Raw genomic sequence first — 13,078 nt, 5'->3', positions numbered from 1 at the left:
AAGAGGACCGTAGTGTCTGAATATATGACACACAGCAGTAAATACTAAACATTTATATAAAGGAAACACAAAAACACGATTATTACATCAGAAAAAAACAAACAAATAAACAAAATACAAGGTAAAGTTTGCGCACGCGCTCTTGCGGTTTGGCGCGCACGAGCCTGGCGCGATATGTAATCAAGTTCACCAAAATAAGAAAAAAAAACACTTTTTACCTTTCAAAATAAACCGCAGGTTTCCTTTTGATTTCACCATAAATCAATAAATTCAAAAATAATATTTTAAGAAGTTGTAAAAAGTTATACGAATAAAAGTTTTTAAGCAGCATCTTTTATTAAAGATGGACTGCCGCTGCTGCTAACGTTAAGGAACGTGTATTAGTCTACATTTTATTTTGAAAGGCATCACCGGATGTTATGAATGCTGACGTGATGGTGGTGTCGGGAGCAGCTATAAGGGGCTCTGTTAGCGGCCGGGCCCGGGAGACGTGGTGGGAGCTCGGGTGCTGGCGGTCTGCGGTGACACGGACTCGGTTTTGTCTCGTTTAGGCTAACCGAACCGGGACACGGAGGGACGGAAGTCATGGGAGTCGCTTCAGGGCAGCTCTGGAGCAGCCGCAGCGGGGAACACGGCTCATCTCTCGGCGTGAAGCAGGGAATTTAACCGCTGGCGAGGATAAAGGAAAACGTCGGGCCACTGTCTCCATCACCTCCTCCACCTCCGCTGTGTCAGCCGGCAGTGATGGAGCACATACGGACACCCAAGGTAAGATCTTATTTAAATAAATAAAATAAAATAAATAAATGATGATGATGAGCAGCAGAGGCGGCGCGCGCGACCAGCAGAACGTGAGAGGCTAACACTGCGTGTCCGATAATGGAAGCAGCCCCGACGTTAGCCGTAAACACCTGCCGCGTGTGGCTGTAAGGATGCTCCCACGCAGCTCGTCATTTTCATTTTAATTATTATTCTTAATAATCAGCACGAGCACATCTGCACAGGCATGAGTCAGCACTGTGCTGCTGACCTCCATCTTCCTCCTCATATGACTCCTTTCTCCTCTAAAACGCATCATCATCATCATCTGTTTATGGAGGGTTAGAGAGAGTTAACGGTCCTCACACAGTCTGCCTGACATTACGGAAATATTTATATAATACTTATTAATAAAAGCTAGCCCGCAAAGGGCTTTTCTCTGCGTACGCAACCAGATTTACCTGCTCTTCACCGGATGTCACAGTTTTAGACCCACTGTGGAGATCACACGGAGAAATCCGGCTTAAACGGGCCTTCAGCATGTAGTTAAAGGAGACAGTCTGTGCATTTTCCCAGTTTTTGGCCTTTTTGTGAATAATAATGTATTAAAAGCTTGAGTGAGCTTAACCTTGCACATGCTTACCTCTCAGGTGATCTGGAGGAAAATCTCTGGATTACACGGAGCGTCATGTAGACACAGAGGATGCTTTGATCAGTGCATGTGGTTGACGTGTGCGTCTCTGACTTTGTTCAGGTGGAAAACGTGCGTCTGCTGGACCGGTCGTCAGGCCAGAGAAAGGCCAGCGTCGGGACTCTGTACCTCTCTGCCACACACACCATCTTTGTGGAGAACAACCCGGAGACGCGCAAGGAGACATGGGTAACCTGCAACAGCGTGAATAATAATTGTACCCGCCTTCACCCACGACCACATTGTTACCTGTCGAGCTCTCAGATTAGCGTATGAGGCAAAGCCTGCACGCAGTGAGAGCTGCAGGAGGCCGTGTTACAGATGGAAGACGCCATATTTGGATAAAAGAACGTTAGCTGGCCGTGTTAGAGAATCATACCAGGGAACACACAGCTGCATGCTATCAGTGCTCAGTAACGTCCCAATAAAACCCTGAGTTTCACTCAGACTTCTTGGCTGGTTGCTCAGATAATTGCATTAAAAAGGCTCCAACAGCACAAAGACCACACAGGTTTGTGCAGCAGGCTGTAAACATGATTAGTTGTGTTGTAAAAGTGGAGATGTTAACTCTGAGGAGCTCCAGCGGAGGCTGCAGGCAGGTTTCAGAGGCTGAAACATCAGCCGGTATACGAGAAATGTGGAGTCTGAGAATAAATTTGGAGCTGGACTCCATCAGCCTGGGTGGATTTATCCAGCTGCGTGTGTCGGGCTGCAGAGATGCACACGAAAATATGAAGGCGTTTTTGACAGAAATGTGATCCACAGAGAAACATTTATTTGACAGTGAAAGCTGCTGGAGAGCATCATATTAATTACAAAGCCCTGAAAGAAGGAGGTTAAATATGGATCCTCAGAGTGACAGTGAGACGAGAATTAGAGGTTTTTATGCTCAGATTAAAGGAGCAGCTTTCAGAAGCTGTGCACAGAGTTCTCATTCAGATTCATATTTCTGTTTTAAAAGCAGGAATTTCTCATGCAGGCAGATATTTCCTGCCAGTCTGATGAATCCTGTCTGAGCAGAAGCAGTAAAAGAAAAATAATAATCTGTGTTTATGCAGCTCCTCGTCTCCTCTGCTGTTAGCTGCACATTCATCATGATGAGGAGCGGCGTAGCTTCATCGGGGATATCACTGATATCAGTGGTGTGCAGTGTTTTCACAGAGTTCCGGGGGCTGGGTGGTTTTCCAGACACGGGAAGAAAAGATGCCACCCTCCCCCCTCTTAGGAGTCCGCCTCGTCCCCGTGGACCGGAGTGGATGATGAAGAGATCCAGGCGTGTCACATTTCACTCAGCAGGCTCAGACTGCTGACTGGATTAGCAGAAACAAAGGACAGAGTCAGAGCGAGGTGTAGATTAGCTTCTGCAAAAAAACGTTACTTTTCTCTTTCACAGCACAGCACGTAATTTTGTTCTTCATTAAATCTATGCTGCGTCTGATTGGCTCTGACCCAAACCAGTTCATGTTATGGTTCAGTGTTGGTTTGGTTGGTCTCAACCTCCACACGTGTGTCTTTTATCTCATGTTGGTTGAATTCCCATAATTCTTCCCTCCAAATAGTCCAAAGAAACTATGAATACAAACACAAACGGCCGACAGTGAACGCAGCTTCTCTTCTAACTACCACAGAGGCGTACCAGCCTATCAGAGGCAGAGCTGGAGCAAAGTTTCATGAGGTTTGTAACTCCAGCAGCCCAAAATGATCAGTCATATCCCAGCTCTGTAAGGTATAAACAAGAAACGAGGAGAAGAACCCCAGCACAGCTGTACTTCCTGTGGGCCGGGCACTTCCTGTTAGGAAATCAGAGAGGCTACGCTAGCAAGGCCACGGCGGGCTGCTCCATGATGGGTGTGCTTTACAGTAATGTTCTCTGCTTGGTGATGCAGGTCTACAGGAAGTAACTGCGCGTGTGTGTGCGCACATGTGTGTGTGTGTGTGTGTGTTACAGGTATTGCACAGCATGGTGAGCAGCGTGGAGAGGCCGCCCACCACCCCCTCAGGAGGTCAGCTGATCCTTCGCTGTAAGGACTTCCGGATCTTCCAGATCTTCATTCCACAGGAGCGAGACTGCTTGGACGTCCACGCCTCATTGGCCAGACTGTCACGGCCAGGTGTGTGTGTGTGTGCGTGTGTGTGTGTGCGTGTGTGTGTGTGTGTGTGCGTGTGTGTGTGTGCGTGTGTGTGTGTGCGTGTGTGTGTGTGCGTGTGTGTGTGTGCGTGTGTGTGTGTGTGTGCGTGTGTGTTTGTGTGCGTGTGTGTGTGTGTGTGTGTGTGTGTGTGTGTGTGTGTGTGTGTGTGTGTGTGTAAAACACAGATTTTTAAATCCTGGTCTCCTCTCAGAGAAGTACAGCGAGCTGTACTGTCTGTCCTTTAACCCCAACGTGAACAAAGAGGAGAGGGAGGAGTCGTGGAACTTCATCGACCTCGCGGCCGACTACAAGAGGATGGGCGTCCCTAACAACCTGTGGGTTGCCACGGCAGCAAACAGCGAATACAGGGTCAGTCATGATCATGTGACACAATGTTAATTATTTGACAGATAACGAGTACATTTCTGCACTTTGACATGAAGCTGCTGCTTATACGCCCGACGGCTCTGAGAGCTCGGCGCCTCCAGAGGCCGTCCCCATCAGTCTGACTACAAATACTCGCCATATCGCCATATTCAGACTCTGTTCATCACGTTTAAGCGTTGCTGTCTGCACGCTCAGACTGATGAAGGTGTTTTCCTCGTTTCATGTGTTTGTGTAGTTTGCAGAGCTTCGTCTCTGCTGCGATCTGAACCTGTGAATATTTGTCTCTTTAAGTCAGTGAGTAGTTTTTAAAAGGTTTGGTAGATTAGCTCAAGCAAGCCTCCCTTCAGCCTCACTCACAGTTATCATCAGCTACGTCACAGCACCACCATGAATTTCCTCCAGCTCAGGGTCCAGTCAGGCTTCCAGGTCACCTGTGGTGTTGACGGTCTCTGAATATTTCATCAGGAAGGAGCAGTAAATATTCTCAGAGGGGACGATTTTAGCAAAGCAGCTGTTTGTCTCAGTCTGCAGCGTTCGTGCTGGAACCAGCTGAGCAGCTCGGCGTAATCATCGTAACATGATGTTTAAAATGCACCGAATGAGCTTAAACAGTGTGTGTGTGTGTGTGTGTGTGTGTGTGTGTGTGTGTGTGTGTGTGTGCGCGCGCGCGCGTGCGTGTCCTGCAGGTGTGTGATACATACCCTTCAGAGCTGTTTGTTCCAAAGTCGGCCACGCCCGCCATCATCGTGGGCAGCTCGAGGTTCAGAAGTCGAGGACGATTTCCTGCTTTGTCGTACTTCCACCAGGACACACTGGTCAGACACAGACACAGACACACACACACACACACACACACACACACAGGAAGGTGGGATTCTGAGTGTGTTCTTCGCGCTGCAGGCCGCCGTGTGCCGCTGCAGTCAGCCGCTGTCGGGCTTCAGTGGGCGCTGTCAGGAGGACGAGATGATGCTGCAGGCGCTGATGAAGTCCAACCCTGGAAGTGACTACATCTACGTGGTGGATACCAGGCCCAAGGTAACACACACACACACACACACACACACACACACACACACACACACACACACACAGCATCATGAAGAGGTGTTGTGACTAACAGAGTGTGTGTGCGTGCAGCTGAACGCGATGGCGAATCGAGCGGCAGGTAAAGGCTACGAGAACGAGGACCACTACACCAACATCAAGCTGCAGTTCATCGGCATTGAAAACATTCACGTGATGAGGAGCAGCCAGCAGAAGATCATCGACGGTAACCACGCGTGTGCGTGCGCGTGTGTGTGTGTGTACGGGTTCGTACTATCCTGGTGGGGACCAAAATCTGACTTTTACTATCCTGGTGGGGTTTTACTGTCAGGGTTACAATTAGGTTATGGTTAGGTTTAAGGTAAGGGTCAGGGTTAGGCATTCATTTTTAATGGTTAGGGTTAGGGTAAGGGGCTAGGGAAAGCATTATGTCAATGGGATGTCCCCACGAGGATAGCAAACCAGACGTGTGTGTGTGTGTGTGTGTGTGTGTGTGTGTGTGTGTGTGGTAAACAAAGAGCAATCATCAGTAATGAGGAAGAAATGTTAAGCTTACCAAACGATCAGTAAATACAGACTTCCTCTGATTGCATCTTTTCCTTTGTTTGTCTCTCTCTCTCTCTCTCTCTCTCTCTCTCTCTCTCTCTCTCTCTCTCTCTCTCTCTCTCTCTCTCTCTCTCAGTGGGGGAAATGCGATCTCCGTCCATGACAGACTTCCTGTGGGGGCTGGAGAACTCTGGTTGGCTCAAACACATCAAAGCCATATTGGATGCCGGCGTCTTCGTAGCCCGGGTGTGTGTACGCGCTAGAGCAGGGCGATATGACCAAAAATATTTATCACGATATACATTTGAAAATTTGCGATAACGATATAACTGATGATATAATTGACACGAGACAAAATACTTTACAACGCCACAACTTTATTAGTGCAAAAAACCCATCAATGTATTTTCACTTAAACAAGCAGCTGTTTTTTATGTGCATTAAAGTTATATAAAACTGTAACAGTGCAAATGCAAATTCCTGCTGACAGTTTAACCAAAAGGCATTTCCAGTGGAAACTGGCCGACATATCCTCAGCATAACCATGTATAACATCCACAAAACTTAAAAAGAGGTTATACACACACAATACGGTAATATTATGTTGAAGCACAGTACGTATCACTCCGCGAGGCTCCTGCCTACGATAGCCGTAATGCTCCGACAATCCATCAAGCTGTGCGGCTTCGTAGCTTAGCAAAGTCGTACTAAAACATTTGACAGATTTTCGAGCGCCGTGTAGCACATAAAATCATTTCGAGGTCAGTAAACACAACCAGAGTTCATACATAAGGCACACGGGATTATAAGGGGCACTGTCGATTTTCAGAAAAATCAAAGGATTGATTTTAAGTGTGCCGTATTTCCCAAAAAACACGGTAATAACGACGGCCCGCTAGCATGCTCTACCAAAAATAGTGCTTTGTTGTGTATCTGACGGACGAAAGCTAAACCAGTTCCACACCACTGAAGCTGCAGCATTTTTACAAACCAGTTCTGGTTCATCCGTTTCATTCAACGATCCTCTTTCGTCCTTCTCATTCTCCGTCGCCGCCATGCTTTTTCTGCCATGTGTGTATGAAAACAAAGGCACTGCACATGCGCGTTTTACCCATATTCTATCGCCATATTTCATTTTCCTATCGTTGCCCAACATTATACCTGTGTTACCGTGAACGGTATGATTTGGCCCAGCCCTAGTACACACACACTCAGCAGAGCTAATGTTTTATTAACTAGCGGTCACTCGGGGGGGGTCTCAGTCAGGTGGATCCACTTTGCGCTCGTCAGGTTCAGTTGATGCTTCGTAATCGATGAATGATGTCACGACTTTTATTTATCAGACGTGAGAAATAAAAACTTAAACGTTGTTAATGATACGAAGTCGGGGCCTTGCGGTGGGGATGGTCAAAGTGGACGCGCTGTGCTGCTGTTTGTGGTGGAGGACGCCCAGCGTGGCTGACAGGCAGGCGGGCTTTACTACGCTACATGTAAATGCCTCCACAGGTAGAGCTGTGCACACCTGAGCACAGCCTCCATGCTCTGATTGGATTTGCTAAACTCAAAAAAACACCCGTTGCCAGCTTGCCTCACGGTAACCCGTCGTGTTATGTTTTTTTAAAACGTGGTCATTACATCAGGACTTTGTCAGGTTCGGTCAGCAGTCGCAGCTCCATCAGGCACTAAAGTCAGACTCCTGCTCTCTGCGCTCTCTCCAGGCGGTGGCGGACGAAGGCGTCAGCGTGCTGGTTCACTGCTCAGACGGCTGGGACAGGACCGCTCAGGCCTGCTCTGTGGCCAGTATCCTGCTGGACCCGTACTACAGGACCATCAGAGGCCTCATGGTAACGCAGACGGCCGCGCTGATGATCGCCTGTTCTTCCTCTGCCGTCTCACATCCATACCTCCTCCTCTTCTTCTTCTAGGTGCTGATAGAGAGAGACTGGGTGTCGTTTGGCCACAAGTTCTCACACAGGTCAGTAACTTTGAGTCTGGTCTCTCATTCGGACGCTTCTCTTGCATCTTTCTGTCCACACATGTTTTTAGTCCACGATAAAGACGTTTCAGACACTTTGGTCCTATGGTGTGAGAAAACCATGAAGAAGAAGAAGAGGGCGGCAGTGCCAGTTCTGTAATGAGCTCCGAGGTTGAAACTGAAAGAGAAGCTGAAGACGAGGGTTGATCCGAACAATCGAAACGAGTTTCACTTCAGAGGAAAACAGCAGAACCTCAGTTCTAATGTTTCAAATCTCATGATTGTAGAGACGTGAGCACAGACTCCAGTAAACGTGAGACATCAGGTTCATTAGTTTCTGTTAGTGATGTCAAGCTTACCTGTACAGGTGACATTCAACAAGAGCATCAACAGTTTAATTACTCTTTCATATTTGCTCTTTACCTGATTTAACACATGAATATTGCTCTGTGCCCTTGCAGGTACGCTCACCTGGACAGAGATCCCAAAGAGGTGTCCCCCGTCATCGACCAGTTCCTGGAGTGCGTGTGGCAGCTGTCAGAGCAGTTCCCGTGTGCCTTTGAGTTCAACGAGCGCTTCCTCATCGCCATCCACGCTCACGTGTACTCGTGTCAGTACGGGACCTTCCTGGGAAACAGCCAGAAGGAGCGTCGGGACATGAGGTGAGGACGAGCGTCCCTGATTCACAGGCTCTTACTGTCAGCAGGCGAGTTGGCTTTTCGGGGTCTGAATGGATTTAAGAAATCAGTCCTGTTTATGCGACGGATCCAAAGAGGAAAAAGTAGAAAGCAGCGACTGGTCCTGATGTAATGACCAGCAGGAGTGGGAACTCCAGGCCTCGAGGGCCGGCGTCCTGCAGGTGTTAGATCTCACTCTGGGTCAGCACACCTGGATCACATGATTAGTTCACTACCGGGCCTCTAGAGAACTTCAAGACATTTACATCAGCTGTGTTGGATGAAGGACACATCTAACGCCTGCAGGACACTGGCCCTCGAGGCCTGGAGGTCCCACTCCTGTGTTAGAGGAAGAAAATCAGTCGTCGTAGCTTTTATTTAAATGAGACGAGTTTCTGAAACTGGACAGAATGTGTTGATGGACTGATGTCCTCACAGTCCTGGCACGTCTGTGTGGATATCTGCCCGCTGCTCGTTTTTATTTAAGGAAGTAAGAAACAGGAAGTGCAGAAACCTTAAATGTTTTTAATGAGGAACAGTCCGTCGTTAACCACCTGCCACTCTGCAGGGTCACGACCTCGTCACAGACCACAGCTCGTGTCCACAGGCGACGGCGAGCACGCCGCTTGTAATCCACTTTTATTCGTAGCGCTCCAAAAACCAACAGTCAGGCTGTGCGATGTGTGTCTGCAGGCTTCATGAGCGCACTCACTCGGTGTGGCCTCAGCTGTGGAAGGACCGAGGCGAGTACACCAACCCTCTGTACAAGGCCGAGCTGAGCCAGAGTCAGGGCGTGCTGAGACCCAACACCTCCCCCTACTACTTCAAGTGAGTCACTGCAGCAAAAACACCAACATAACCGCGTTCTCCCTCACAAAACAGGAAGTGTAGTCCTGGTTCATTCCAGCTGGCTGCGTTTCCCAACAGTGTGTCTGATTCTGTGGATCCTGATAGCTTAGCTGGAAACATGATGACGATTCCTGTTAAATTTATTTATTTAAGCAGCAGGAGGTTAACCCTTTAAGACCCACCGTAGAACCAAGTCCGCCAGAGCTTACTTTATATTTTTACATGCTGTAGTGCCACTTTTGGGAGCATTTCAAGTTGCTATACATCAATATAACCGTTATAGTCCAAATATTGATAATATGTATGCATTAAGTCAATAATAACTACATAAATTACAAAAAAGAGCAATAAACTAGAAAAAAACATAGTTTTTGGGGTTTTTTACATATATTTCTAGTTAGAGAAATTTAAGAGGTTTGTCCCTTAACACTGTAAATACAAAAAAGTTGCACAAAATAGTTTCTAACAACAGGAAATGTATTTTGAGTGTCTTCATAGTTTTATTTTTGAGATGCACCAATTTGTATATACTGCTGGAAAAACGGAAATAAATATTATAATACAAATTTGCAAAGAAAACAGCATATGCATCAAAATAAACTATTTCCAGCAGTGCAACTTGAGTTCTAAGCATCCCAGAAACAATTCAGAAAAACATGGAGTCAAACATGACTTTTAAAAACACCAGTATAGGCTTATAAGGCCCCGAAGGTAAAAAACTAAATTTTCCGCGAAAATGACGTCACTTCCTGTTTCGGCCAGGTAATGGTGGACATGCGATAGTTTGCGCTGACGTCTATTCCAGTGTAGGAAGTGTTACGAACAGCTGATCGGATCAGCAAAGCGTGTTTCTGGAATATTATGTTTTTGTTGCTGCAAGTGGTTTTTATGCTGTTTTTGCAAAGCTGTATGTGGAAGGAAACCGTGACCTCGGATAAACTGATGGCATAAGATGTAAGTACAACTACTACAGTTTCATATGCAAAAAATACAAAATTATTGTGCTTTCTTACGTGGTTCCGGTTCTACAGGGATTTAAAAATAGTTACGCAAAACGGAGCGTGCCCGCTCCAACCGGCTTTAACGGGTTAAAGGAAGCTGCACTGAGTTGCTGGTTTTGTGCATTTGTTTTGTTTGCCTGAATCTCTGAAACATGCAGAGAGTTTCTCTGCTTTTATATTTTACATTTATTCTCCTCCAGGATGTGGAAGGGTCTCTATAACCACGCTGAGAAATCGACGCCTCCCCGCCAGTCACCTGCCGACTTCCTGTCTGCCGTGAGGGAGGAGTCCCAGCAGCTGGAAGAGGAGCTGACCAATCACCAGGAGGTACCGCCAGGAGGAACCGCCCACCACCACCACCCGGGCTCCAGACAAGGCATACAACACACGACACGCCTGTTATGACATCAGCACAGATCGTTAACTTCAGCTTCGCTGCTTAAACTGCGATCGTCTACTTTTTAAAACTTTTTACCCAAAAAATTAAAAATAATTCAGCAGTTATTAAACCAATTTAAAAAAGTCTGCAGAAGTTTCTAGATTAAATGTTTTTTTTAAATGTCTTATGTTGGTAGCAAAGACTGTATATAAAAGAAGGAAACTGGCTCTATATCTCACAGTTACATTAGCATGTTAGTATTAGCCGCCCTGTTGGGTTGCGTAAAGGTGACTGTATTTGGCTACCATAGACTGTGTCACACATACCTGATGTTAGCGCTCAGTAACTTCTAATTGGACGGTCTGCTAGTCCAGTAACCTTGCAGCAGACACGTTATTGGTCAGATGATGTCATTAAAAAGCTGCAACAGCACAAACACGGTACAGAGGTCAAGTTCAGGGTTAGCTGAGGTGAAGTCAGACAGCTAGCAGCTACAGTCATGTTAAAAACACGTTTGTTTCTTCTGTAAAGTTTTAACATGGGAGTCTATGGGACTGAGTCACTGCTGGAGCCTCTAGTGGACGTGAGGGGAACTGCAGCTGGGCTGCAGCCTCGTTCTAACCTCCCTGAGTGTTAGTAAAGTTTTTCCAATTATGAGTCCTCTCAGCTGATTGTAAGCTTCTTGTCGTCTATGCAGAGGATCGCAGCACTGACGGGGAAGCCGATCACCTGGGAGAAGATCGAGGTTCCCCGGAGGAGGACTAGCTGCCTGCTGCAGAGGCACAGCGGGCCGGACCCGCCCACCTTATACAGAGAGCCAATCGCCAGCCCCGCACAGGACAGCAGTCACACACTTTCCTCTGCACCAGCCAATCAGAAGACTCACACCAAGGAGCCGGCCTTCTCCCTGCCCTTAGGGCCACATGCCCAGCTCAAGAGTCACGACCCCGATGACCTCTCCACCTGCAGCGACCTGGAGTCGGGCGTGGCCGACCTCAGCAGCCGCTCATCCAGCGGCGGTGATGTCGGCAAGGACCCAGACTTGGAGTGACACAGACCGGATCGAAGGGACCCCGCTGACTTTTATTAATATTTATTCACAGGACGGCGAGGTGACGTTTTCGGGTTAAAGGGAGAAACCTCGGCGGCGTTTGAGACGGAGGTGAAAACACGGTTTAACTTGTTTGGTTCACAGAACAGACAGGCTGCTTTAATTTAAATGTTTTTAGGTTACTGACATTTGTAGAGAAACGCACGACTGCACAGTGACAGGAAGTCAGACACACACACGAGTTTAAAGCAATCAGAACAAACACACACGAGTTATTGTCTCTTCTTCTCTTCACTGAACTCTTCCTCTCTTCAGACCAGTCTGAAAACTTGTTCCCACCCAGTCTTCCTCGTCCATAACAGGCATAAAAGGTTTCACTGTAGATCATGAAGCTGACCTGCTGTCAGTCCCTCACCGTGCTGTACGTGTTCAGCATGGCCCTCGTTAGCTCGTTAGCTCTTCACAGCAATCACACCTGTGGGATCGTATTTGTGTGGACGACAGGCGGCCGTTTCCTCAGAGTCAGAGGGCTTCGATCTGATCCTGGATCAGCCGTCTGCTCAGTCTGAAGTGCTGATTATTGTTGGGCTGCTAGAGCAGCTTTGATTCAGTTCAAAAGGACCCGCCCCCTTTAAGCCCCTGGTGGGCGGGGCTTCTGCCACAGTTACTTTGGGAACACCGGGGAGAATTTTTATTAGAGACAAACGTAGTTTAAACTGTCACAGTAACACAACCCCACAAACGGACACTCTGACTGAAATGCTCCAAAACACACACACACACACACACACCCACACACACACACACATATAGACACACACACACACACACATATAGACACACACACACAGACACACACACACACACATATAGACACACATATAGACACACACACACACACATATAGACACACACACACACACATATAGACACACACACACACACACATATAGACACACACACACACATATAGACAGACACACACACACACACACATATAGACAGACACACACACACACACATATAGACACACATATAGACACACACACACACACACATATAGACACACACATATAGACACACACATATAGACACACACACACACACATATACACACACACACACATATACACACACACACAGACACACACACACAGACACACACATATACACACACACACACATACACACACACACACATATACACACACACACATATACACATATACACACACACACACACACACACACACACATATAGACACACACACACACATATAGACACACACACACACATATAGACACACAGACACACACATATAGACACACACACACACACATATAGACACACACACACATATAGACACACACACACACACACACTGTGATCGTTCACTTTCTCATCACCTTCTTAACGACACGTTTATTTCAAAGGTTTAAAGGGACTGAAGAACAAACAGGTCAGTGTTTATTTATTTTTAATTTTAGACTTTTTTGTGCTTTATCTGATTTTATTAAACTTTATTTAGATTTTGCCGTGTGAGGAGCTGATGCTGTCGGTCCTTCAGATGAGAAAGTGTAAATGATGAA

At 46.9% G+C, this 13,078-nt stretch overlaps 1 protein-coding gene across 1 annotated transcript; it reads left to right on the top strand.

Moving 5' to 3' along the window:
- The first annotated feature begins 438 nt into the window (after positions 1-438).
- On the top strand, positions 439-12,406 carry mtmr7b (myotubularin related protein 7b). Its single transcript, XM_063477091.1, has 14 exons — positions 439-768; positions 1,514-1,639; positions 3,399-3,561; positions 3,791-3,948; positions 4,653-4,781; positions 4,867-5,001; positions 5,104-5,236; positions 5,693-5,802; positions 7,275-7,400; positions 7,482-7,531; positions 7,993-8,193; positions 8,902-9,036; positions 10,259-10,385; positions 11,135-12,406. Exons 1-14 carry the CDS (start codon positions 745-747, stop codon positions 11,486-11,488), a joined length of 1,971 nt encoding a protein of 656 aa, XP_063333161.1. The 5' UTR covers positions 439-744; the 3' UTR covers positions 11,489-12,406.
- The last annotated feature ends 672 nt before the right edge of the window (positions 12,407-13,078 follow it).

Source organism: Pelmatolapia mariae, linkage group LG6, assembly GCF_036321145.2.
Source record: "Pelmatolapia mariae isolate MD_Pm_ZW linkage group LG6, Pm_UMD_F_2, whole genome shotgun sequence".
Classification (NCBI taxonomy): Eukaryota; Metazoa; Chordata; class Actinopteri; order Cichliformes; family Cichlidae; genus Pelmatolapia; species Pelmatolapia mariae.
The sequence above is the reverse complement of the archived record's forward strand: the minus strand, read 5'-3'. Positions and strand labels throughout refer to the sequence as shown.

Bases quoted from the DNA above. Each gene is read 5' to 3' on its own strand.
- mtmr7b (XM_063477091.1), top strand. From the start codon at position 745: ATGGAGCACATACGGACACCCAAG. The intron at 5,002-5,103 runs GTAACACACACA...GTGTGCGTGCAG, and splicing joins TGGTGGATACCAGGCCCAAG to CTGAACGCGATGGCGAATCG. The intron at 9,037-10,258 runs GTGAGTCACTGC...ATTCTCCTCCAG, and splicing joins ACCTCCCCCTACTACTTCAA to GATGTGGAAGGGTCTCTATA.